This window comes from Alligator mississippiensis, chromosome 1 (assembly GCF_030867095.1).
Source record: "Alligator mississippiensis isolate rAllMis1 chromosome 1, rAllMis1, whole genome shotgun sequence".
Taxonomy (NCBI): domain Eukaryota; kingdom Metazoa; phylum Chordata; order Crocodylia; family Alligatoridae; genus Alligator; species Alligator mississippiensis.
In genome coordinates this window covers 391,315,436-391,342,111 of record NC_081824.1, presented here as the reverse complement: position 1 = coordinate 391,342,111, position 26,676 = coordinate 391,315,436, and the positions used below count along the sequence as shown (strand labels likewise).

General features: G+C 40.2%; 1 protein-coding gene across 7 annotated transcripts in view; it reads right to left on the bottom strand.

Annotated features, from left to right (window-relative positions):
• Nucleotides 1-1,279: 1,279 nt before the first annotated feature.
• DACH1 (dachshund family transcription factor 1) overlaps nucleotides 1,280-26,676 on the bottom strand; it is a 529,445-nt gene continuing 504,048 nt past the window's right edge. For 2 of the 7 annotated variants that reach the window (XM_059721974.1, XM_059721936.1), the window contains one exon: nucleotides 1,280-4,001. Coding sequence is in view for 6 of the 7 variants with exons in the window: in XM_059721936.1 (XP_059577919.1) it covers nucleotides 3,964-4,001 (38 nt within the window). In the remaining variant the exon portion in view is untranslated. The other 5 variants (XM_059721827.1, XM_059721858.1, XM_059722019.1 and 2 more) reach the window with 4 other exon arrangements.

Here is a 26,676-nt window from a genome sequence, read left to right as displayed (position 1 = left end):
TGATAAAATAATAATTAACCACAAAGGGTTGAAGGAATGAAGCCAATGTTGCTCAGAAGCCAGGTTGCTGAGAAAGCATATTACTGAAGGTATTTAAAAATGTACTGGAAAAATACTAGACACTGCAAAGAATGTCTGCATTGGCGTAGGTAGGTTGGGAAGCTAAACAGTCTTCTTCATCTCTTATCTGTATAATTTTACCACAGCACCCTGCAAAGGACCTCTAGAGCATTTTAACTCGGAAAGATGAAGAAGAATGTTGCTGGTCTGTATGAAGAGGTTAAAAAGGCTCCAAAAAAGGCTGAAAAGTTGGCCATCAGCCAGTTTTCATTGAACTATATCTAGCCCTTGAACCACATAACTGCAATCCTCAGAATATTCAGGGAAAATGAAATAAACTGGTCCAGCTGAGTTAATCCCCTTCTGATTCCCAAAGGAAACTTGCTTCACCATGAAGAGGGGGATTAATCTTGCAGGTGTTGTTCAGATATACTTATCACTGTGAACAGCAAAATTACCCTTACATGTAACAAGCGTATCAGACTTTGGGGGTTTTCCAGTGCAAAAAGATCATCATTCTAGATTTGTTTTTAAATACCTGCCTTTATCTTCAAAAATGCCATCAACTTCTCTGCTCCTTCAAAAACATTTGAACAGATGCAAAGCCAGCAGTATTTTTTTCAAGTACATCTCTACACATTTAAAGCATCTGCTGTTCGTAAAAGATAAATATATAAAAAAATAAATGTGTTGGGATATCAAAGTTTCCAAATCTGTTGTATCATTTGAAGGAGACTGGAGATGAAAACAACTTGGCTGCCCCCACACCCTTGTAGTTATGGGAATAATATGTTTTCTTCCATCAATGTGTCCACTTTACATTATTCAGCACAAAGGTTTGTGAAATAAGAATCATGGGAATATCACAATATAAAGGAAAAAAGGTACAAATAACAGCTTCATAAACTGAGAAATGTACATAAATAAATCATGTAGATGGGGGCAGCTTGCTTAGCTGGCAAGAAAAAAAAATATGGAAAATCTGCTTGTTAAACAATAACCACAGAGTGTGCTTTTATGATGTTTTTTCACCACAGTAATTCATATTAGAGATAGAAGCAGTTGCATGTTAAATAAAATCATTCAGCATTGTTCTTTTCGCATTACAAAGAGCTGACTTATGTTGTTTTCAGATGCCTCCCATTAGAAAGTAAATATTCCTCTGATGTTATACATTTCACAAAATTTAATAAAGATGAACTGTAAATAAAGTCGCAGGGAGATTTCAGACAGTTTTATTAGCAGATTGTTGAAAAGAAAAAGAAAATTAAATACAATAACAGTAAACGTGGTTCTCACATTGAAACCAGGCTCAAATAACTAGGCTACCATAGAAAAATTTCCAATTCTTGCATTATGATGTAAAAACAGATTTTTGTACAGATTTTGTACAACAAAATTCGTAATAACCTTTTATCATTTTTAGAAAACTTTAAATATATAGATAAAAATAGACAATTTTCATAGGTCCTACATGAAGATGAGTATGTTCTGTTCCAAGGGCTTGCATAGAGCGCAAATGTGGTTATAATATAGAACAACTAGACATTAATATCTTTAAGATTACAAAAGCATATAAACAATAACATGAGCACAACTTTTCATCATCTATGCAAAAAAACCCAAAATTTGTATAACTAAAGAAGGGCAAAAATTGAAATTACAGCAACATTTCATGGATTGTAATATTTACACCATTTTAGTAAGATTCTCTCTCAACATCCAGTTTAAAAACTGTTTCCCCTTAATCCATAAGATTTCCATTTATGTACCAAGCCAAACACTGAGGCATTCCCAAAGGTCTTCAAAATATATACTGTAAAACTATTAAACCTACTTACAGGTGACTCTATGCAAGGAGCAGAGCAATGGCAGATGCTACTACATGTTTCAGTTGTAGGCTTTTACTTCTCTTTCAGATATGAATGATTCAAAAGCTTGCCACAAATCCATCTAACTTTACAGTTGTTAACCCTTTAAAGACTGCATATGAAAAATGTGGAGTCCAGAATCTCTAAAGTGTTCAACTATGAAAGTTATGAAAGAATCATGATTAGAAAATAATGTTACTACAAAGTATTAGACAATAATATTTAATGAAAAATATTGCTCAATAGTTCTTTAAAAAAAAACGCCTTGATGTGAACTTGTATATACAACTTTTCTATTGTTAAAAAAGGATTGTGGTGGAGTAAAGATGGGCTACACAAAAGAAGTGTGTACCGATATTGCCAGGAAGACCTACAAACTATAGAAGCTCAGTGCTAGAGTTTACAAAACATTTTTTTTTTCTTTTTACTTTGACAAAATAATATTAATATCCAATCAGAACTATTTTTAAAGAAATATTTTTAAGTTAGGCATCTTAGACATTAAAGGTTCTGATATGTTTCCATGAAATAAATAATATTTATATGCATAAAACATTAAAGGTGAAAAAAGCATAATCACAAAACTTACAGTAAACAGCACTGATTCACAAAATCAGTCTTTAAAGGGGTAACCCAAAAGTATGCAAAGCAAAGAACATAATTCTTGTATGTAATAAGCACTGTGTTGCAGCTTACTTCCAGTTATCAGCACACAGGTGAAAACACATATTGTAACTTTCATAAAGACAGTGAAAGGAACACATAACCACCCTTCCCTAAGACAAGGCAGGGAAGGACAATAGACTTCAACTGTATCACTCAGCTCTACGTGGAATTGGACTGATACATCAAGTGTTTGTTAGGTTTTCTTTTTTTAGTAACATTGACATAATATGACATTAACATATAAAAATATTTCTGGTGTTTGACTTGCTGCTCAGCCACAGTCCATTCTTAAAAGTGCACTAACAGGGCACTAAGCAGGGCTCAATATACAAATAAAAGTGGCTGATACAGAATTCTGACTTGTTACCAGATGCTTAACATCTCATTCAGTAATACTGTGACTCCAGGACAAATATTTACATGCCTGCATGCGTTAAAACTAGAAAGGCGTCTTTCTGACCAACAGGGTGACAAAACATATTATCTAAAATTTTCATTTTCCTAAACTCTAGTACTCTACTGCATACATAATACCTTCCGTGTGTGGTTGTGTTTGTATACTGTACATGTGACCAACAGTTTGAATAAAGAAGCAAAGTCTTTTATTTCATAAACCCCTGCCAGTTTAGAATGAGAAATTATTACTCTTTATTTATTTTTCTTCTAGGAAAAGAGACTTTATGAACAGTAAAACAGTATTGTTTACATTCAGCATTTCTTTCCACTTTGACAAAATTTCATTTCGTTTATTGTGATCTAATGTCCACACATTGGTCTCTTGGAAAGTAGGTGAAAAAAATGTCTTTAGAAGAAAACCCACAATTCTCGAGTTTGAAAACTGAATGTAACTATTTTTTTTTCTTTTGCTTTATTTTTATTTTTTTGTAAGAATCCTCTCATGCCCTCTTACAGGTTTACTTCTGAGCAGTCTTGCTGGTTTAGGTATGACATAACACTCTGCAAATATAGGGGAACACTGCTGGAAGGAACGCCTGATGTGCTCAAATACAGAATGATCAGAGGAGGAAAGAGTTTGCATCCCATTCAAAAAAAGAACACTAGGCCTTGTTCTGACCCATCTGTAACTGTGTATACAAGGGGATCTAACAGCAGAGCTGCAGATTTTCACTGAAGGAAGAAGAGTGCTTCTTAGACATTTACAAACATTCTCTAGACCTCTGGATTGAGCCACAGGTGATAACCAATGGAGGACACTCTTGCAGAATGTTTTAAACTTTGAAGAATGTTAATACACACATTGAGGAAGTTGCCTTGAAAACACTTTGTTTTAACAGAACTTCCAAATATTGGATGTCTTACTGCAAAGTCCTTTACCATAGCACAGGTATCTCCAAGCAGGAAAGATTCAGTACATGACAGTAGTTTTCAAATAAAGTCTTCCATCTAAAATAAGAAAAAAAAATCATTAAACATCCAAGCCTGTACTCTATCACCAGGACAAGCAGTAAGTTTGTAAAATGGGTAACTGCAAAATTTCAGGTGGCAAAAAACTACATGAAAAATGGTGGTATTGAGAAGTTGTTGGCCTGTCAGTGATGTTATTTTACCACCAAATGTTGAAAATTAATGCCATCAACAAAGACACAGACTGCAACATTTGACCGCTGCAACAGTTTCTATAGCTCTAAATCACATGATAATGCTCTAAAGCGTTAATATATGCTGCATTCATATTATTGCTTGAACAACAGAAAAATAATTTGTGCTTCTGTGCATGTATTTTTACTGATATGTAAACTTAACTGAATACTGCTGAACACCAATTACTTCTTCCATGGTTGCAGAGCAAAAATCTCCTGCATGCAATCACAAACACTCGCATCACTAAAGGCATTGCTCATACCTTATGATTTAGCTCTGTTGTTAAATATACCATGTAATGTAACCATTGCACACATTTGTAGTTATTTATACATAACCCAGCATAAAAGATTTAAACAGCATCAGTGAATTATAGCCTTTTTCCCCTAAAAGTGCGATTAACTAAAGAATTACTATGTTAAAGATGTAAGCATGTCTTAATTTTTACTACCTAATTGAGAAACATATGTTTAAACCAGAGTGTGCATGTGAGGAATTTGGTGGGGGGAAAGACATGAAAAACAAATGATATAGCCATTGAATCAGTAATTTGGAGGTGGGGGGCATGGAGGGAGGGAGCTTTGGGATTAATACTGCTTTATGCCCCAAACCTTTTTAAACTGGTTTCCAAGTATGAAACACAGCCTACTATACTGTGGATATACAATACAAAATATGTATTTATATATAAAAAAAGAGAAATAAACAAGCTCATAGGTTCATTCTCACTAGCTGTCCTATTTGATAAAAAGTGTTTATCCCCTGGGTCTAAATTACTGAAGTTATAGCACATTGTACTCCTGAATTGCCTGCTCAGGGCTTCCAAGGACAAAACACCTATATTTTAATGTACAAATAGCACAGAAATTCTTCTGGTTCAACCCTAATGCAGCAGTAAATATTTATAACTTTCTTTCTTTTGAATTCAGGCTAGTTAATCTATATTAACCTGTCATATTATAAAAAAAATCACATTGTGAAAAAAAGACCAAGAATCCATTGGGATAGAGACATTCTAATAATCACTGAACTTTTTCAAACACTCCAATATCTGATCAAGCCTACATCAGTGAAATGAACCTTCTGTAACTATTGACAGAAACAGAGAAAAGCTTCATTAGGGAGGCACCTTAAAGCACATGCAATCATAAGTGTTCACACACTCACCTTCCACATCCCATTGAGGAGCTTCTGTCATTGCTACACAAGGATTCAGAACAGAATTAGCATGCATTTCTCTGTTTCTCAATAATTGTTTCAATCTATTTTCAACCTGCGTTTCTCTCCAGTCCTACTCTCATTTTCCATCACTTGCTCTCTTTTTTAGTGCTCGGGGTATGCGCCCTTCTGCTTTTTTTCCCTACCCTTTCGCTCCTCCCTTCCCCTTCCTCTTCACAGATGATCCAAGCCTTTTCCAGTGGAGTAGACAACCCTTCCTGCCTGTAGACACTTACTTTCAGAACCATTTCAACCTTCTCTTTGCTCTTTATGGTCTTTGTGCATTGAAGAGAGATAAAAAGAAATTGAGTAGGCCTTAACTTAAAGGCTTTTTATTCTGCTGTGATGCATGAAGAACAGCCAAAATGCTTGTGAGAAGTCAGAGGGGTAAAAAAAGAAAGGATATTTAAAAAATACTCTAGAGAGGATCAACTTGCGAGGCCTGATAAAAGGGATTTAACCTCCCCCCTCCCCCCACCCAAACTATACTGTAAACACAGGCTAACTGGACCATCATTGATGATATTTATATTTAATTCTGCCACATATTGAAAAAATACAATAGCCACTTGCAATATAAAGCTGTCTAGATACCTCTGCAGGGGAATTAATCCATAGTATATACCAGCACTTTGGCTAGTTTCAATGAGTGTGCTAATAAAGGCTAGGCATAAATCCTATAACTAAACATTAAGATAATCTAAAGTCTCTAATTTATATTTTATGTGACTATGCTAGGTCTCTACATACCTTTTAAAATAAAATGTTAGTTAAAAATATTCTCAATGATAACAGCAATAAAAAAAAAAATAGCTGTAGGATGCTGAATCCTTGAAACAGAAAGCACAAAAGAAATGTCCATGCAGGGAACAGCAGTACCAGTATAAAAAAAGAGCTTTATTTTGTACTGCCTATGAACCCAATCTAGTACTGAAGTCATTTTTTACTAATTGAATTTTGTATTTATGTAAATAGTACCAGAATCAGGTCCTATAGTTTCTATTTTACACCTTCATATGACTACAGTTAGAGTAGTCTTAAAAACTGTCTTCTTTATATAGTCAAACACATTCTTATTAATAAACCTTGCTATCTTTTATCATGGGCATTATAATAATTATAAAGCTGTTGTTTTTCAGCTAGCTCTATGATGAATCATAAAAACTGCAATTAAATGACTTCATATTGATCATGAAATTAAAGTGAACTGAATATGAACTGAGTATCTGATCTAATTCTATTATTTGCCTTGGTATAAAACAGATATATTCCTAACTTGTTTGATGAATTCTCCTAACAGATGGACAAATGTAGCAAGCATTAAATATGTCAGCTGTAAGATATATCCCACCTGCCACAGCTGGTGTAGGTACGGCATGTTCGTAATTAAGTCATACTTAGTCAGAGTTCAAAGGTTCCCAACAAATGCTAAATATTTTCTTTAATTTTTCAAGATTTACAACAGTAAGAATATGTGATAAGATAAAAACAATGAACAACTCTTCCTTTCAAACTGAATGAATTGCATTTAGCTTTAAGAAATATTTCCAGACTTTTGTTCCTGTCTCAATATTCCTCTCAACTTAATTCTCCTTTTTCCAGTCTCCTGGTAAGTGATTGGAGCCTACCAACGTTGTTATCAAAAGTGATCTGGGTCCTTTGTATGTGTTGCCAGTGTGTTCCCCTGTGAATACCACAGTTCTGAAGTTTCCTGTCCCCACTTATTGTGTTTAACCACACAGCACATATATTTTACAGTCCGTTGGACTAATATATGCAGAGTGTACATCAAGGCATACAAAGTTATATACTATCCATGCAGATATACTGTATCTACCTGAATCTAAGATGACTTCAAATTTAAGATTCCTCCCCCCCCCACCCCAATAATTAGATTCTATGCATGGAAAATGTGTAAAATTTATTATAATTTCCCATGTATAGAATCTATTGCTGGGTGGTTGTCTTAGATTAATCCCCCACCCACCAATGCAGTAGGGAAAGTAATGGCAGAGGGGCAGGTCACAGGAGAGTTAAGTGCTCTAGCCCTGCCCTTTGTCTTCTGACACTTGTCTCCCACCACTTGCCCCCCTTACTCCCTGCTCTCTAGTGCCTGTGTTCCCTGGTGCCTGCCACTCCACAGTGCCTGACCCCCTGACTGCTCCCACCTTGTAGTGCCTCCACCCTCCAGTGCATGCTTCTCCCATGACTTGCCCCCCATCCCACCTGATTTCCCAATGCTTGTGCCCCCTGTAACTGCCCCCTTCACTGTCCCTAATACTTGTCCACTCTGCTGCACCCTCCCCTACCACTCCTCCCACCACCACTTACCCATCATCATGGTTCTGGCCCTGCTCTAGCCTGGGACATGGAGCACATGGTCATTTCAGCCCCTGCCTGGCCACGCAGCAGCCCTGGCTCTGGCTCTGGCCCTGGCCCTGGCCCCATACCCAGGTAAGAGTTGGAGCTGCCACTATTGCCACTGTTGCTGTGTCGCTGGATGGAAGCTGGAGTGCCCACATGGTCCATGTGGTGTGGGGGAAGAAGTTGCAGTGCGGAGGAAGAGGTGGCAGGGAGACAAAGATAACATTGAGCAGACAGGGTGGCAGAGGCTCCTGAGGGACAGAAACTGCAACTCCCAATTGGGACCCCACCCCAGGTCAGGATTTGAGCTGAAGGTGCAGCTCAAATCCTTTACTCAAATTCAAGATGAGGACCTTTTTTCTCCATGTTGAATGGGATGGACCTTATTTTGCATTTCAGTAAATAGGGTATTATCCAATATATACACACACAGACTTCTAATTTTGCCTATTGCTATATGTATAAATCATTACAGGTGGAGTATATTCTTGTCACTATGCCTAATGTTTTCATAAAGTATACTAAAACACTAAAGGTGCAAGTATGAATGGTATAAAAACACATAAATCTCAATCTTAGGTGTTCAAGCAAAAATATAAATAAGGAAAACTGTGCTAAGTTGCTGAATAAAACAGCTTATAATTAAAAGAATTTAAATACTGAGTTCCTGAAAATGTCACCATTCAGCAAAATCATGCAAGCTCATGTTAGCAACTCACTGTGAAAGTGCCAAAAAAAACTTAAGTCTCATTTGTTTTTGTTTGTGGGCTGATATGACAGGAGTTACAGCCTGGACAAGGGAGTATTTAATGAAAAAAACACAAGCCCTTTTTTAACCAAAACTCATTTGGAGGTATTTGAATGAATGTGCCCCAAGAGTTACAAGGTCACAAGTGTTATTAAAAACAATTTTGACATAATGTTTGCAAGGCTGAAGTGATACATATGTCACAAAATGCTTGCTCCATAAAGATTTTAACTGAGGGACATTTACATTCATGCTGCTGAGACCAGTTCTTTGTAGTATTTGGACTCTTCAGTGGTGAAGAGGTGATGTGGCAATGGGAACCAAGGAAGGAAAGACAATAGTGTACTTCAGTGAGGTAGAAAGAGGGAAGCCCACAGAGACTGGCCAGAGAACAACAGTGGGTGAGAAGGCAAGTGAATAATCAAGAGTCTCTGTAGCATATAGAGAGAAGAGGCATCTTGCACAGGTCTGAGCTACATAATTTTGGGGTTTTTTCTCTATTTTTTGTTACAGCACATTTTGAATATGATAATCACACAACCTGCACTCACTTCTCACTGTCATTAATATTATAATTCTTACACAATACACATATCAAGTGCAACAAATCTGAAGTAAGTTTGTAAGAGTAATCAAATGGTAAAAACAGGATTGCTCATTTGACAATTAGCAAATTAGATATGCATTTTGCTCTCATTAATGGAGAGCTTTATTTTGTGGACAGTATGCTCGGTTGGAGACCTGGGTTCCCAGCACTGCCATTGCAGGACTTTGGGCAGCTCATTTTGCCATTTTATTTCCTTACGCTTCTGTTTTCCCTCCTGCTCCATCTTCTTTCCTACTTATATCACCACCAGATTGGGACAGAGCCTGTATCTCACTTTGTATTTGTACTGTACCTACCACAGTATCCTGATCTTGGTCAAGTCTCTAGGAACTAACCATAATAATAAACTCCCATAATGATACTATTTTAATTAAAACAATGGGGTTTTTAATACTGCTAAAAATCTATTTGAAGATCATATCTTATAACAGTAGTTGAGCTTAGAAAGGCCTTTGCAAACCAAATGCCATCATATAACTAACAGCTTCAGGACCAAGCTCCTGCTAGGATTGAAGTCAGTGGGAATTTTGCACTGAAATTCAATAAAAGCAGGAACAGGTCTATTGCTCCTATATCCTGTACGCTTTCCAAAATTGTTAATCTCTGTTCTAGCTAGCTGATGTAATTATAATGCATTTCTCACTCTCTCTGCAAGCAGGATGGTGTTCAGGGAAATGAAATATCACACCAATGTACGTTAATGTGACACACATTTTCTGACTTAAAGAGTCATTATGGCTGTACAATATTAGAGTGAAAAATATCGCGATCCATTCTCAGTCTGCTATATTAAAAGAAATAAAATATTTGTGACATAAAATGGGGGTGCTTTTATCTAAATAAAAGAAAAGCTGCTCACTTGAGCTAAAGAACATGATAAATTGTGTTTCTTTTTAGGAAGTAGCTTTATTGAAAATGGCAGCTATTTTCTCAGAAGTTATTTCCAGGCACCTGTAATCTAATGAGGTTTGTCCCTTTCAAAGAACAGTTGTATGTGCATGCCCGAATGCACACAACCTCTTCAGCCCAGAGCTGATAAAAGCATCTGTAAGCCATAGCTCAAGCACTTTTAAATTATATAACTGGGTGGTTTATTTGTTTTAATAAGATGGGGCAAATGTGAATCGCGGTGTACTTCTAACCTTTCATTCAGCCTGATGTTTTAATCATTTTGAGGAAGAGAAACAAAACAAAAGAAAACGATGGCAAACAAATGGTAATGATTCATGTGATGTTTGATAAGACAGTAACAGGAAGTCAAAATAAAAGCAAACATATCGCAACAGATGGAAGAGATCTTAGTCAAACTGTAACCCTTCAAAAAACTGAAAGGAAGCAGCTAATTAAGGATGAAATCTATTTTTGTCTGCTCTTCATATATTTAATTCCAAATATAGACAAAAGAGGATTGATTTTCCACCAAAGCAGGAAAACAAAAAAACGGGAGTCTGACTTTTTAACTATGGGAAAACCATTTATGCTGAGGACAATGCTCCTTCAAAGACTTCTAAGTATAACAGAGAGCATAATCCTGGTGTTTCTAAATTGAAGCTGTTTCACCAACTGTAGTTAATTACTAGGCTTTTCTTTTCTTCATAAAACAAACTAATATGCTTTAAGGATAAAAAAAAAGAAAAGACTCCATCTCTCATGAGGTGCAAGGTAACCAGCAGCATGGAAGGCTCATTGTAGGATTGCAGACAGATGGGAGACAAAACAGGGAGGTGACAAAGTGGTCCCTATGCCCACTGAACTGCAAAAGAGGAATCTTTGTACTGGCCAAATATAGTTTGTGAGGAGAGAGGCAGTCCAGAATCTGGTTTATAGCTTACATGGATTCAGTGGCCATAAAATACCATGAAAGTGGAACTGAGGAAGAGAGGTTGGGGATGTAGGGCAGACAATTCATGAATTTCATCCCCCATGTCATAAAAGAAAAGAAATAATGCAAACAGGGTGCATCTACACATGAAATTAATGAAATGCAATAAATTCTGAAGCAGTTTGAGCCAGAATCAGGAGCAGTTCAAGGTGGGGTGGAGCATCCCCAGACTGGCAGCAGGCTTGGGGGGTCAGCCCCAGGCTCTGGGTGGTGGTGTTAGGGCTGACTGAGGCACAAGAGTGTTAAAGTGTGGAGTTGTGCAGCAAGCAACCATAGATGGAGGGAGAAAATATTATTTGGGGGGGCCCAGTGCATGCATCAGCACAAGAACTACAACTCCCATCATGCTTTGCAGTGTGATGCATGTGTGGTTAGCCTCTTTTGCTTCAGCCATGTGGGATGTTGGCTTGGCTGCATGCCAAGTAGTGCTGCTGCTGTCACTGGCCATGGTGAAATTAGTTTTGGGGGGGCTAAGGCCCACCAAGCCCTGGCCTTCCCCTGCCTATGCAGGCAACCCCCATAGTTTAGCACCCTTGTGCCCTGGCCAGCCCCTGTTACTGTCTACACATGCTTTTTGTCACAATACTTCACCACGAGACAGTACTGTCCTCGACAGTACTATCTTATGGCAGAGTTAATTAATTTACTACACCCTAATACCAGTGCATGTGTAGTTAGTGATGTTTTACTGCAGAGCTAATTAGTCAACTCCACAGTAAAGCGCATGTTTAGATGCACCTAGAGGGATACAGCTGGACAGCTCCATACCCTGGGCAGCTGTGTGACATTGAGGGCAGTGCTATGTGTCACATTGCCAATCACAGCATTGTGATCAGCTATTTATGCTATTAAATTTAGTAAAGCTTGGAGGGAGAAAGCAGAAATCTTAACTTTCTTGAAGCAGAAATTTTGATGTCCACCTGAAGCAGTTTGTCTGGAGAACAGATATGGAGCCCTAGCAACAGAGGGCAAGGAGCATGTTCCATTGGTAAAGGAGTACAGGCCAGGCCTCCCTGAGATGGGAAGGACTGAGACAACTGTCACAAAGAAGAAGCAAGATGGTGGTGGTTGGAGACTCCCTTCTGCTGAGGATGGAGAGATCCATCTGCCAACCTGGCCTGTTGTCTTGGGAAGCCAGCTGCTTGCCCAGAGTCTGGATCTAAGATGTCACAGAGGGATTACTGAGACTCATCTGGGCCTCTGACTACTATCCCATGCTGCTCATCCATGTGGACACCAACAATACTGCCAGGGGAGACCCTTAACACATCAAAAGTGACTACAGGGCTCTGGGTGCAAGGGTGAAGGAGTCTGGGGCTCAGGTGATATTCTCTTTGATCCTTCCAGTCAAGGGAAAGTGCCCGGGGAGGAGTGGGTGCATCCTGAAGATCAATGTCTGGTTGTGCAGGTGGTGTCACCAGCAGGACTTTGGCTTCTTTGACCACAGGATGATGTTCCAAGAAGAAGGATTGCTAGGAAGAGATGGGATCCACTTGGCAAAGAGAAAGACGGGCATCTTCGCAGACAGGCTCGCTAACCTAGTGAGGAGGACTTTAAACTAGGGTCTCTGGGTGATGGAGATCAAAGGTAAGTGAGGAAGTCAGTGACCTGGAGGAAAAACAAGCTGGAGGGGGCAACAGGTCAGGTATTCTTATTCTTCCTGAGAAATCAGGGCAATAGGCTAGTTACCTCAAGTGCCTAGTGCCTAGTTACCTCATGGAGCCAAGGAAACAAGCAGGAAGAATTGGAAGTCCTCGCACAATCATGGAACTATGATGTGATTGGAATAACAGAGACTTGGTGGGATAGCTTGCATGACTGGAGCACTGACATGGATGGGTATAAACTGTTCAGGATGGACAGCCAGGGGAGAAGAGGAGGAGGAGTGGCATTTTATGGAAAAGAGCCATATGCTTGTTCAGAGCTCCAGTGTGAAACTGGAGATAGGCCTGTTAAAAGTATCTTGGTCAGAGGAGATAGCAGCAAGGATGATGTCATGGTGGGGTCTGACCTATGAGACCAGGAGGAAGTGGTGGATGAGGGTTTATTCAAATAGCTAGCATTGGTTTCCTGATCAGAGGCCCTGGTTCTCATGGGGAGGCTTCAATCACCCTCACATCTGCTGGGAGAGCAATACAACAGTGCACAGGCAATCCAGAAAGTTTTTGGAGAGTTTTAAGAACAACTTCCTGGTGCAGGTGCTAGAGTGGTCATGCTCTTCTTGACCTGCTGCTCACAAATGGGGAAGAATTGGTGGGGAATGTACTAATAGTAGCCACAAGATGATTGAGTTCAGGGTCCTGAGGAAAGACAGGATGAAGAGCAGCAGAGTAAGGATCCTGGACTTCAGAAAAGCAGGCTTTGACTCACTCAGGGAACTCATGGGAAGGATCCCCTGGGAAGCCAGTCTGAGGGGGAGAGGAGTCCAGGAAACCTGGCTGTACTTGAAAGAAGCATTACTGAGAGTGCAGGAACAAAATCATCCTGATGTGCAAGAAGACTAGTAAGTGTGGCAGAAGATCAGCTTGGCTTAGCAGGGATCTGTTCAGGAAACTAAATCACAAAAAAGAAGTTTATAAGAAGTGGAAACTTGGACAAGCAACTAGGGAGGAGTATAAGAATATTGCTCGGGCATGCAGGGATGCAGTCAGGAAGATCCAAGTGCAATTGGAGTTGCAGCTAGCAAGGGATGTGAAGGAGAACAAGAAGCTGTTTGGGACAGCTGTTTGGGACAGATCTCTGGCAGAGATGCACGGGTGCAAGCCCGTTGCACCCCTGAGAGCAGAAAACCCCAGCAGACCCCTCCGGTGGACCGTGATCCCATGCCCAGCATGAAGCCAAGAGGTAAGTGGAGCCCACAGCAGGAGGGCACTAGATAGGAGCAGGAGGCAGCTGAGAGGAGCCAAGGAGGGTCATGTGCCCCCCAGCTCCTACTTAGCCCAGCTCCCTTTGGAACCGTGTGACCACAGTGTGCAAACAGGCATGCTCTGGGCTCCGGTGTGCGAATTAGCATGTGAATTCATGCAGGAGGGCAAGCAGGAGGGGCATGAGGCCCTAGGCAGCAAGCCTAAAGAGAAGGGTCAGCACAGCAGTAGCCCAGACTACTACCTGTGTGACAGTGGTGATGTGCCACACCCTGAAGATCCACCCCCCCCACTGCAGCTGGAGCCTCCTCCTCTAGTACTACTGAGGTCTCCACCCAGATGGAGCCCATGGTTCCAGCCTCCACCCAGATGGAGCCACTGGCTCTTGGCTGTGGGGGCTGCCTGGCATGAATGCAGGCATCTGGGATCAGCAGGAGACACTTCCCCTTGTGGGGTGTGCTCCACGTTAGAGTCCCTGTAGTGCCAGATAAAGGAGATCCAGGCTGTGGTGCAGGGGCTGTGTGCCATCAGGGATGGCAAAAAGGAGATCAGTGCCTATTACCAGGCTCTTCTCTGAAGAATGAGGAGGGAAGAACAAGGAAGGTTAGCAGGATGAGGGCATACAAGAGGAATCCTTGTGAAGTCCATCTGGGCGTTGCTTGGACAAAGGTCATCTCCAGCCCCAAGGCACCCTGCACCAGGGTCATCCCCCGTCCTGCAAAACTTCACAGCAGATACGAACCCCTCACAACATCAGCAGAGCCAGCAGAGTTGCCAGCTCCAGCACTTGAGGAAGGAAGGCAACAAGCAACCACACCTAAGAAGAGACAGAGTGGTTGTAGTGGGAGACTTCCTCTTGAGGAGGACAGAGAAACTGATCTGCCACCCTGAGCCCTTAGCCTGTGAGATCTGCTGCCTCCCAAGGGCCTGTATCTGGGATGTAGCTGAGAGGATCCCTAAACTTGTCCAACCCTCTGACCACCACCCCATGCTCCTCATCCATGTGGGAACAAATGACACAGCTTGGAACAATCCTGGCCGGGTCATAAGTGACTACATGGCTCGGGGGGCTGGGCTCAGAGGGCTGGGGGTGCAGGTGGTCTTCTCCTTCATCCTCCTGGTTATGGGTCACAGGCTCAGAAGGGAGAGGTGTATTGATGAAGTAAATAGAAGACTGAGGCATTGGTGTGACCACGAGGGCTTTGGATTCTTCAATCACAGTCCGCACCTCAGAGACTGAGGCAGCGGTCTGCTGGGAAGAGATGCCCTCCAGTTCAACCCAGTGGAAAAGAAGCTTTTTTCAATGGGATTAGCTAATCTTCTTCACAGACCTTTAAACTAAGATCGCCGGGGGAAGGGCGGATAAGCATCAGAGCAAGCCCAGGAAGTAACAAGCTCATAATCAGCAGGTCAAGAAATACAATCAAACTTACTCTGACCCCAGCTCAAGGACGGGACTCTCCTAAATGCACAAAAGAAGCCCAGGGCTTCTAATGACAGGCTTAGCTGCCTGTACACAAATGCTAGGAGAATGGGAAACAAACAGGAGGAACTGACCCTTCTTCTAAGCAATAACAAATATGATCTCATAGGGATAGCGGAGACCTGGCAGGACTTCACGTATGACTGGACTGCAGGTATAGATAGCTATACCTTGTATAGAAGAAAGGGCAGGGGTGCAGCTCTCTATATCAAGGAGCAGTATACTTCCCTACTAGCTGACATTGGCACCCAAGGAGGGTGACTCAAAACCCTCTGGGTTAGAATATGTGGAGAATGTGGTGAAGGGATATTACTGTAGGAGTCTATTGCAGACCTCCTAACCAGGAGGAAGAGCTCAACTGCAAATTCTCTAGGGAACTAAAAGTGGCTGCACGCTCTTGGTGCATGGTTGTCATGCGTGATTTCAACCACCCTGACATCTCACGGGATGGGCATTCAGCTAAATCTGACTGGTTGCTCAGACTCCTGACCTGCATTGACAAGCTGTATCTGACTCAAGGAGTCCATGGCCCAACAAGGGGTGAGGCACTGCTAGATCTGGTTCTGGCCAAAGGGGATGATATAGTGAGTGACCTGAGGATTGAAGGGAAGCTCAGTGACACGGATCACAAGTTGATCACTTTCCCTATCCATCACAAAGCTGGCAAATCAGTCATCAATGAAGAAATTCTTAACTTTAGGAAAGCTGACTTTCATAAGCTCAGGAGGTTGGTCATCAAGGCCCTGAAAGATCATGATCTGACAGGGAAAGGAGTCCAAGACGCATGGTCAATCTTTAAGGATGCGATCCTAAAAGCACAAGGGAAGTCCATTCTGGCCCATAGGAAAGGTAGTAAAAAGGCTGGGAGACTCCCTTGGCTCAATAGAGACCTCATGAACCTCCTGAATCTTAAAGAGAAGCCTATAAGGGTTGGAAGATGGGAAATACCTCTAACATGTAAGGATTGGACCAGAAAAGCCAAGGCCAAAACCGAGCTCAAACTAACTATGGGAATCAAGGACAATAAAAAGTCCTTCTTCAGATACGTGGGAAGTTGAAAGAGAAATAACGGCAACATTGGATCCCTGCTAAACCAAATGGGGCAGCTGACATCTGACACTCAGGAAAAAGTTAATCTCCTTAATGATTACTTTGAATTGGTTTTTCACCAATCCAAGGGGATCACCCTGCCTGACAGGACACATGATTATGTGCATGTGGGTGGCCATATGCCTACATTTGGTGAAGACCTTCTGAGGGAACACCTTGAGAGGCTGGAAATCCGTAGGTCAGTGGGCCCTGATGGAATGCACCCAAGAGTGGTAAAGAAGTTAGCTGACATCATAGTGCAACCAATGGCAAGGCTATTCAAGAACTCATGGCACTCAGGAGAGGTTCCTGAAGATTGCAAGAGGGCCAATGTGGTGCCTATCTTCAAGAAAGGAAGGAAGGAAGGAAGATCCAGGGAATTACAGGCCAATCAGTTTGACCTCAATCCCTGGAAAGATCTTGGAAAAAAATTATCAAAGAATCCATCAGCAACAGGCTAATGGAAGGCAACATTCTGAGAGAGAGCCACAATGGCTTCATTGTGGGTAGGTCTTGCCTGACCAAACTCATTTCCTTCTATGACTAGGTGACACATCACTGGGACAAAGGAGAAGAGGTTGATATCATATATTTGATTTTAAAAAAGCCTTTGACTTGGTCTCCCATGATGTCCTCATGGTATAATTGGGGAACTGTGGCCTTGACAACCTTACAGTCCAATGGGTGAGGAACTGGCTCTGTGGCCAGACCCAGAGAGTAACAGTTGATGCAACCATGTCAACATGGTACATGGTGACCAGTGGTGTCCCCCAGGGTTCAGTACCCAGACCAGTACTCTTTAATATAGTCATAAATTATCTAGATTCAGGTGTCAGAAGTGGACTGGCTAAGTTTGCAGATAACAGCAAATTATGGGGAAGCATGGTCACGTTAGAGGATAGGCTGGGCATTCAGGACAACCTGGACAGGCTTGCAAGGTGGACGGATCAAAACCTGATGACATTCAACATAGAGAAATGCAAAGTGCTCCACCTCGGGAGAAAGAACCCACATCATACTTATAGGTTTGCCAGTGCTTCACTTACTAGCACCACATCCAAAAGAGACTTGGGGATCATGATTGACCACAAGATGAATATGAGCCACCAATGCAATGCTGCAGCTGACAAAGCAAATAAAACCCTGGCTTGTATCTACCAGTGCATCTAAAGCTAGACCCAAGATGTTATTTTCCTGCTTTATTCAGCCTTGGTGAGGCTGCAGTTGGAGTACTGCATCCAATTGTGGGCTCCACACTTTAAAAAAGACGTGGAGAAGCTTGAGAGAATTCAGAGGAGAGCCATGTGCATGATCAGAAGTCAAGAGAGCAGGCCTTATGAGGAGATGCTGAGAGGCGTGGTTCTCTTCAACTTGAAAAAGAGTAGGCTCAGGGGGGACTCAGTGTTATCCTATAGGTATATCAGTCTTGTTCATCAGTATTTGGGAGAATATCTGTTCACCAGAGCACCCCAAGGGCAGACAAGGTCCAATGGTCACAAACTGCAGGTAGACCATTTTAGACTAGACATGAGGAAAAACGTCTTTACCGTCCAAGTCTCCAGAGTCTGGAACAGACTCCCCCCAGAAGTGGTGCAAGCACCTACTCTGGACATGTTCAAGAAGCATTTGGATGATTATCTTGCTGGGGTCATATGACCCCACCTGACTTTCTGCCCTTTGGGGGGCTGGAACTGATGATCTTACAAGGTTCCTTCCAGCCCTAATGTCTATGATATCCACAGAGGTTGTGGGCATCTTTGGAGATTTTTAAGACTTGGCTAGACAAAACCTTGACTGGGATGATCTAGTTGGGGATGCTCTTGTCTTGAGCAGGGGGTTGCACTAGATGACCTCCTGAAGTCCCTACCAACCTTAATTTTCTAAGATTTCTATGAAATTCAAGAATGGCACATTTCCATGTTGCCTGTTTAATACCCTCATGCAAATATGAATATGCATATACCACTGCATTAAACGCAACCCCATATCAGTTTAATACAGGGAACCCTCACTTAATGCTGTTTTGCTTAGTGCTATTTTGCTATAACACTCATTTTAAATTAATACCTGATTTCACTTAGTGCTCAGCAAGTTTCATTATAATGTTTATGGTCGCCATCTTGGGTTACTAAAAACAACTGCAGTCACTGTTTTGGGTCATCAAATACTTACGGTTTCACTTGACACTCGTTTCACTTAGGGATCAGTTTTTCAAGAACCATTTAAGAGCAGTAAGCAGGGGCTCCTTCTACCCAATCTCAGTTTCCTGTCTGGATATCACCACCAAGTTCCATGAGTTAATTCTGAATTTGCATATGTTCACACACTTTACATTTTTATACTAAGATATTCACTTACACAGTTGTACTAATATTACATGAAATGTTTGCTAGATGTTTTTATTCTTACCACTTAAAAATCCTATCTTTAGTCTTTAATTTCATTGAAAATTTTAGAAAGTAAAAACAGAATGGAAAAATATCAAATGAGCTGCTTAGATATCTGCTTGCTGTTTCCTTGAGTATTAAATTGTTCTAGGATTGGCAATATTCCATGTATTTTCATCCTTTGTATACTTTTCTATCAATTCATGGTAGCACTGGATATTATGAGAATGAATTAAAAGATCAAATCTTTGGTAAATTAATAATGCCATGAACTATCCAAACAATTCCCCTTTTAACATGAAGAACATACACTTCTTGCCATTTAAAATAAACAAAACAGACTCCTGTAGCATGGGGAAGAATTTCTGTCTTTTCAAAGAAATATATAAAATACTAGGACACTATCTTATTATTGCCTTGTGAACTTAGCTACCCTTGTCCTGTTTGTATCCACAGAACAAAAGCACTTCCACAGAAAAAGAAAGACAAGAGAACTAATTACTTACAATCACTGAACCTGAATCTTTAAGGCACTGGTCACTTCTATTGGAAAAAGAATACAACACTGAGGAATTCTGCATAAAAGTTATGGTATGAAGTCAGTGCTACATATACTTAGCTTGTGATCCTCTATACCTCTTAGTGTTTAATTCATTTTATGTCACAGTGTGAATAATTCTTGCACTGATCAACTTCACAAAAGGCCTACATGACCTGCATTAGACAGATAGTTTAGATAAACAAATGTCTTACTTGCTATCATGTTTTCAGAAGTACAAAGACCAATGTTATTTTTAGCAAACCAAGCAACAAGCTATCTTGGACTTGTTACTATTAGATGGTGAAAGGTCTACCCATCAGAATGTGCTCTCTGACACATGAGCTTCTTTTCCCTAAAGTCTAGGCAGAAGCAAAAATTGCCATTACTTTGTCAGTCTGATTGCTTCCCTCTCCACATTTAGTTCTGTTTATTCTCCCTCTAAGCTTTACTCAAAATTCCCTTTTTTAGAGTTGACTGTCATCTATGTAAGTAAATTCTACCTTTCCAAAACCAAAGATGTAAAATAAATCTTGATCCAGGTTTGAAAAATAATGACCTTTTTCTCCTGATAAGAAAAAGGGAAAGAAAATGGGATAGCCTTATAGTGCCCAGTTCATAGTGTCCAGGTCATGTAAATTTCAATTACACATGGTAGAATGGATTGTATTGGCATTTCCAACAGTATTTACTTATGAGAAGGGATTAAACGTGAAAAATATCTGTGGGAAAAATTACCACAACTGGGAACTAGTCAAAAGGGAATATGATACTAGGAAAATTTGCTTCCATCCTTGAGTTATCAATGTTGATATAATTAATGTATATACATGAAAAAGCCATAAAATAATGCTGCTATCTATAAAGTTTATGATCTTTATGAAAGTTTGCAATGAGTTATGGAAGTATAGAGGATTATGTCCACTATAAAGAACAGTTTGTGGTCATGGGTATGGTCATCATTGTGTTGTATGTCTACTGCTAAAACCTGTAAAATGAATGAAATTAATGTATGTATATATGCGTAGAGACGTAGCCACCATTTAGCTCACCATTTATTAAGTGTAGGCCTTTTAGAGTATTGTTAATTCTAAAGAGTCACCCCAGATTCTTATTTCAAAGAAGGAAAACATGCTAATTTAAATTATAATACAAGTCCTCATAGAGTATTTCTCCCAATTTAGGACATTACAAATGATCTTTCTTATGTAATCATCGGTTAGCATAATTAACCACTGTTTTGTTGGGTTCTGGCTGGACTCTTTCCTTAATCCACACATAGGCCATGTACAGACATTCAGTTTCTCCTGAGAGTGGCTGCTCTGCCAAAAGAAACCACAAGTTTACAGTTGTTCAGGATTTTTCTCCCTGAATAAAAATAGCCACTTTGAGGGAAAAACAACCTGAAAAGAACCAGGGTTGAGTCACTCCTAGGCACTTCTAAACATATTCTCTTCTGAAAAAAGCCACAGCACAGTCCTCCTGCATCTGAGGCTGCTTTGCTTCTCTTTCCCTCCACCCCCTGCCCCAAGAGAGACCATGTTGCTCACTGAACTCTGGTGCTCTAGCTGAGCAGGGAACAGAATATGTGCCCTTCACCTTCCCCACATTGTGACATAGGCAGTCTGGGTCAGTCAATGAGGGTACCATGGTAGCATGTGCACTGCTACCAGGTGTTGCTAGGTAGACTAAAGAAACCTGCAAGGCATGCTAAGATGTATGCAGACGGGGCCCCTGGCTATACAGCCTCAGCACTGCAAGCTCAATGGTCTTCAAAGGCTCAGCATTTGAATGTCTGTTCAGGCACCTAAAGGTATGTTTTTCTATCAGAACATACCTGAGAGAATTCTCCCAGATTATTGGAACATGTGTTTGTGGCCACAAGTAATATACCAAAATAAACCTATTCCTTTTTTACTTTCCCTTATATCCATTTAAAACGATGGCACTTCAAATTTTCAGAAGGTTGCTCTCCATTTGAACACTATATGGGAGTCATTTAAATAAGGATTTGGCTTTTTTCTCTCATTAACTTTCATGTGTCTATTCCAATACAAGAAATCTCATTTTGATATTAGTATTACATTAACACCACCTTTCTATTTAATACCAACTACATTTGATCTAATTTATTTTCCAAAACAGAATAAATGACGGATGAACAAACATGAAGTGTCACAGAAGGCTATAAAATAAATAGATGGACAGCAGAAAAATTATGGGGAATGTATTAAAAGTACATGGGATGTCAAAACATATGTTATAAAAACATGCTGCTTGTAGGCATTTTGTATGAAAGCAAACTTATGGAGGACAATGGCACCAGGCAATCAGCTCCAGAACAAGAGTCAAAGTGACAGATACCAAACCAGAAAGTTATACCCTAAGAAATGAGCAATGAGTTAAATCACTCATAATCCTGGCAACCCAATAGACACATGAATAGATCCTAATTGAGTTCCTGGGGTTTTGCATGAACAATATACCTAAAAAACTTTCAAACACACATACACAGATTAAGTGTGACTCTGATGAAACCTTCAGACAGAAGCACTTGTATGTGGTTTAACCTGGTAAAGCATTAAGCAAGGCTTGTTGCTTCTACTCCTGCAAGTAAAAAAAAAAAAAATTGAAATTGCAAGGAACTATTTATCTTTTGAGAGGCAACTCTGACCTGATGGGCTGTTTTACTATTCATGATGTTGCATGTTTCCCTGATTGACTGATAAACTTCCATCTTGAGCACCTCCTTACCGATACATTTAGATAGCGTGGCTCCTGCCCTAACCTCTTTTCCCACCTCTTCTTAATCGAAATTCTCTTTAGAACAGATATAACACCATTTTATTCTTCCTAAGGTGGGGCTTAAACTGGCCACATGGCAGAATGTGTTCATCTGATTTGAATTTGTCACTACTCTATGACTTTACTGATAACGCTGCCACTGTGAACACAGATTGTCATGAAAGCACAACATTTTGAACAGTTTGCCTTCTAAAACATTCATGTAGAGGCATAGGGGCCAATTTTTATTTTTGCCGGGGGGACAGGGCGGGCTATGATGATGGGCCCCCTGCATCCCCCACCCCCCCAGTGGCATGGCTGGAGCAGAGCCAAGGGGAGCCCATGGGGGTGTGAGGCCAGATGCAGGCTGCCTGCTGAAGGTTCAGGGCTCCTTGCCCTCCAGCTCTCCCCACCATGAGCCCTGTGCCAGCCATGGCACCATGGCAAGGTGCCGCCAGCCCATCCAGCACCAACAGGGGTACAACAAGGGCATGGCCATCATGGGGCTTCTGGAAGGAGGGCAGCTGGGCAGGAAGCCCCAAACCTGCAGTGGGCAGCCTACATCCATCCCCACCCTACACACAAATCTGCGGTGAATGTGCCCCCCACACCTCACCTCCCCAGGAGTGTGCACAGCAGCAGGGAGAAACTTCCCCCTGAGAATAAGCCACCCATGGCTCTGTCCCACTCCCTGCTCTGGCCTGGGCCCCATGCATCACCCTGGCTAGGCAGCACCCCCAGGCCCAATCCCTGCCCTACTCTCTCCTTCACTGTGGGAGCCTCAATCTGCTTTCCACCCCCATAAATTTATCTGCAGGAAGCTGGGGGAGCTGCTCTCCACCACCCCTTGGGGCTGCATTCCTGGGCAAGTGCATGAACATTGTTCATAAAAGCATATGGAAGCAGCATGCTCTCCCAGAGAGAACATGGAGACCATACCTTATCACATAAAGAAGGGAAAGAATAGGGCCAGAATAAAGCATAAAAGCACCCCACCCTGTGCTGAGGCTGAATCCTGGGGCCTGAAACCACATGGTTACATCTAAATGTGACATTCCTTTTTTCTTTTCTCTTGTTTAAGTACCTTTCTAACCTTAATAGTTAGAAATGGAGCTATTTCAACAGAAAAATACCCATGAAATCATGGTTTTGTCAAATGGTTTTAAATCAAGATTTCTAAATGAAATGAAAGCCTTTGTTTCTTAGGTGTTCATGTTTTTTGCTTTTCTCCTGATTCCCTCCCATTCATCCCTTTTTTGACAGCTGACCTATTAATCTAAGTTGAAAACTATAGAAGACTTGCTTTTAAACAAATGCTGAAACAAAGAACAAGTAAACAAGTGTTTGCAAGGAAAAGGTAATAAAATTCAGCATGTGTTTACCAAAAGTTACACATTTCCTGAAATCTATTTTTGACAAGATAACTTTTTTTTTTTTAAAGGGAATCTGGTAGGGCTAATCTATCTGGTCTTCTGAAAGCATCTGACATAAAGCTACATGGGAGATTATTAGTTATGATGGAAAAGATGGGGGTTCTATAAGAACTGTAGTATGAGTAAGAAGCTGAGTACAGGGAGATACAAACAGGCTGAGCTGAAAGGATAACCCTCAGGCTGGGAGGAGGGATATTACTTGTGTAGGTCCTCAAGGATCAGTTGTAAAACTAATATTATTTAATATATTCTCTAGAGACCTGGAACAAAAATTTGGAGTATGCTGATGAAATCTGCTAATGACACAATGGTGGGAAACACTGACACTAGAAAGGGGAGGATCAGAATATCAGACAAGAAGAACAAGAAATTTCTATGGTAAGCAAATGGTTCTTCAGTTGAAAATGAAAGGAGGAGAAAGATCTGGATATACTAATTGATTACAGGATTATAATGTAGTACCTACATGATGCAACCAGACAAGGTAAACACACTCCTAGAAAGTATTACCAAAGGTATTTCTAATACAAATAGAGAAGTATTAATTCCATTGTAAAAGCGATTGGTGAGACTTCATTGGGTGGCCTGTGTACACTTCTGGTCACTTATATTCAAGGAAGATAAATTCAAACCAGAAGAGAACTTAGTGTGATTAGCCTAGACAACAACATAGAGGCTGAGTAAGGAGAGGATTGATCCCTCTAAATAAATCATGATAATAAAACCACTGAGAGAGAGGAAGTGATATTGTTGGCATAAGCACATAAACTTGGACTGGAAAAAAGTTTCTAACCATCAGAGCAGTGAGGTTGCTGAACACTCCTCCACTAGGAATAGCAGGGTGAAGGGGAGGGGAAATTTTGTAGTTCTGGGATGGTGTTTGGTAAATTTGTGAATTAAATAATATATTGTAGAGGTAGAGACAGGAGGGCTGGTTTTAATAATCCAAGAAGTGCCACCCAGTTTCATGTCTTATCTTTCCTTTAGAAAAACAGTAAGGTAAGGAATTAGAAGAAACAAATCATGACATACTTCTATTATTTTCCAATATACTCAAAACAGTCAAAGAAAATTGTTGGAAATTATTATACTGTATTTCAATATCATTTAATCCAGCCAGGTGGCCTAAGGTTGTACAGTGAATTCTACAGTGTAAAACATAAGAGAGTTAAAGCTCCTTTAAATGTGACACACACACAAAAAAGAAAAATCTTTGTTCTAAATTTTCAAAGTATGGACAGTTTCCTGAATTGGACAGATAAGCTGTAGCTATTGATTTGTAATGTGGGTGAGCATTTACATGAATAGTCCCACAGGACCAAGGTATCTAAATTCTCACTAACATAAGTATGTTTTCACCTTTGGATAGAAACATTTGTCCCAAGGGTTACCTTTTTCTGTAAGAATCAGCAAAATATTATTGCATAAAAATGCCTGAGCTATGAACCTGATTCTTGACTATTACATCAGTTTCATGAAGCTGTACCTCCAATGAAGATAAAGACTCAGGACCAATCACTGTATTTTCACTTTCAATTCATCAACAGGCAAGCATACTGTACTCTCTACAGTGACTGTGAACATATATCTGTATGACAGAGTGAAAAGCTGAAAATGAGAGTAAATTATAGTTGCTTTTTATTTTATGTTTGTATTCAATATAGTTTGATTACTTGAAAGGACTTGTATCCAACATATTGCTGTATGAAACAATATCATGAAAAATACATGTCTCTTAATGCAAGGGCTGCACTGACAGTTTGTCACAGGCAAAATCTGCAGAATCAACAAAGGCTAAATAAACAAGTCAAAAACTGAATGATCTAATATAGCATTGTATATTTTTAGCAATCTCTATTCTGATTTCATGTACATAAAACTAGCACTGTAAATTTTTTAGTCCTGCCTTTATACCACTTTGTTTCCAAGGCCAGTTGCAACACTTTGTGATCCATCCTTTATAACTGCCATGACAAAACATGCTATTATGCTACTGCTGCTTTTCCTAAGCTATTAGAGACCACATCACTTTTAACAAATAAGGCTGACAAGAATATAATAGAAAAAATGTTCCTTTTACTATTACTGATACCCACTTTATGTTTCTCAACTAGGAAAAACAAAATGACATTGTATTATCATTATATATGCTTCTGTCTCCCTAGATGTCCTTCAGGTGTTACAGAACCTTACAGTGGCCAGAGCACTCCTTCTAAAGGATTGAGCAGCTAGCTTTTTATGCAAGTTGTCTATTCTACAGAACACATTCACCTCTTAACTCACCAGCTGGCTAGTTCACTGAGAGAATACTTATTACAGATGTACAATGACAGCAAATTCCAGTAATAGATGGAATGTAATGTTAACTATTCTTTCCAAAATTGTTCATTTTAGCTCTGCTTCTTTTACACTCACTTTTATTGGTTGTTTGAGTCTTTTTTTCCGAAGGAGCTTTATTTACTAAATAAAGGGGTCAAGCTCCAGATTATATTTCTGGGCAAGTTTGAACAACTTAAAGTATTTGAATCCTACCAGAACTCTAAATTGGTATATCTACCATGCTAAACTACATCCGGATAAAAAAGACCACTGCTGAAAAGAATTACTTCTAAAATTAACATGATTGATTTTGGCATATCTTAGTAAGCCTGAAATGAAGCCTTTGTACTGATGACTTCAGCAATATTTAAGCATTTAAGTATCTTAATAAAAATACTGTAAATATGAAGTAAAGCAGTATTCTGCTCTGTGCTGACTTAAAATAGGTCAATGGTTTTCAAACTGTGCTGCCATTGCCGGGCTAGGTTGCCTGCCTCCCTGTCAGTCTTTAGGATAGGGGTAGGGGCTCCATGGCAAAAGAAGTGATATGAAAGCGTTCTGTGACTTCAGGAAGTTTGAAAACCACTAAAATAGGTGTTGATTTGAAGAGGCCTACAAAAAGTTTTCTCTTTCTTGCCATCTTGCTGGCATGAAATGACAATAATGAAGATTCTATTTGGTAGCTTTTCAAACATTTTCTTTTGTCTAAAAATAACTTTTGGTTTCAATAACTTAAAATGCCAACCTCTCTTTTATGATAT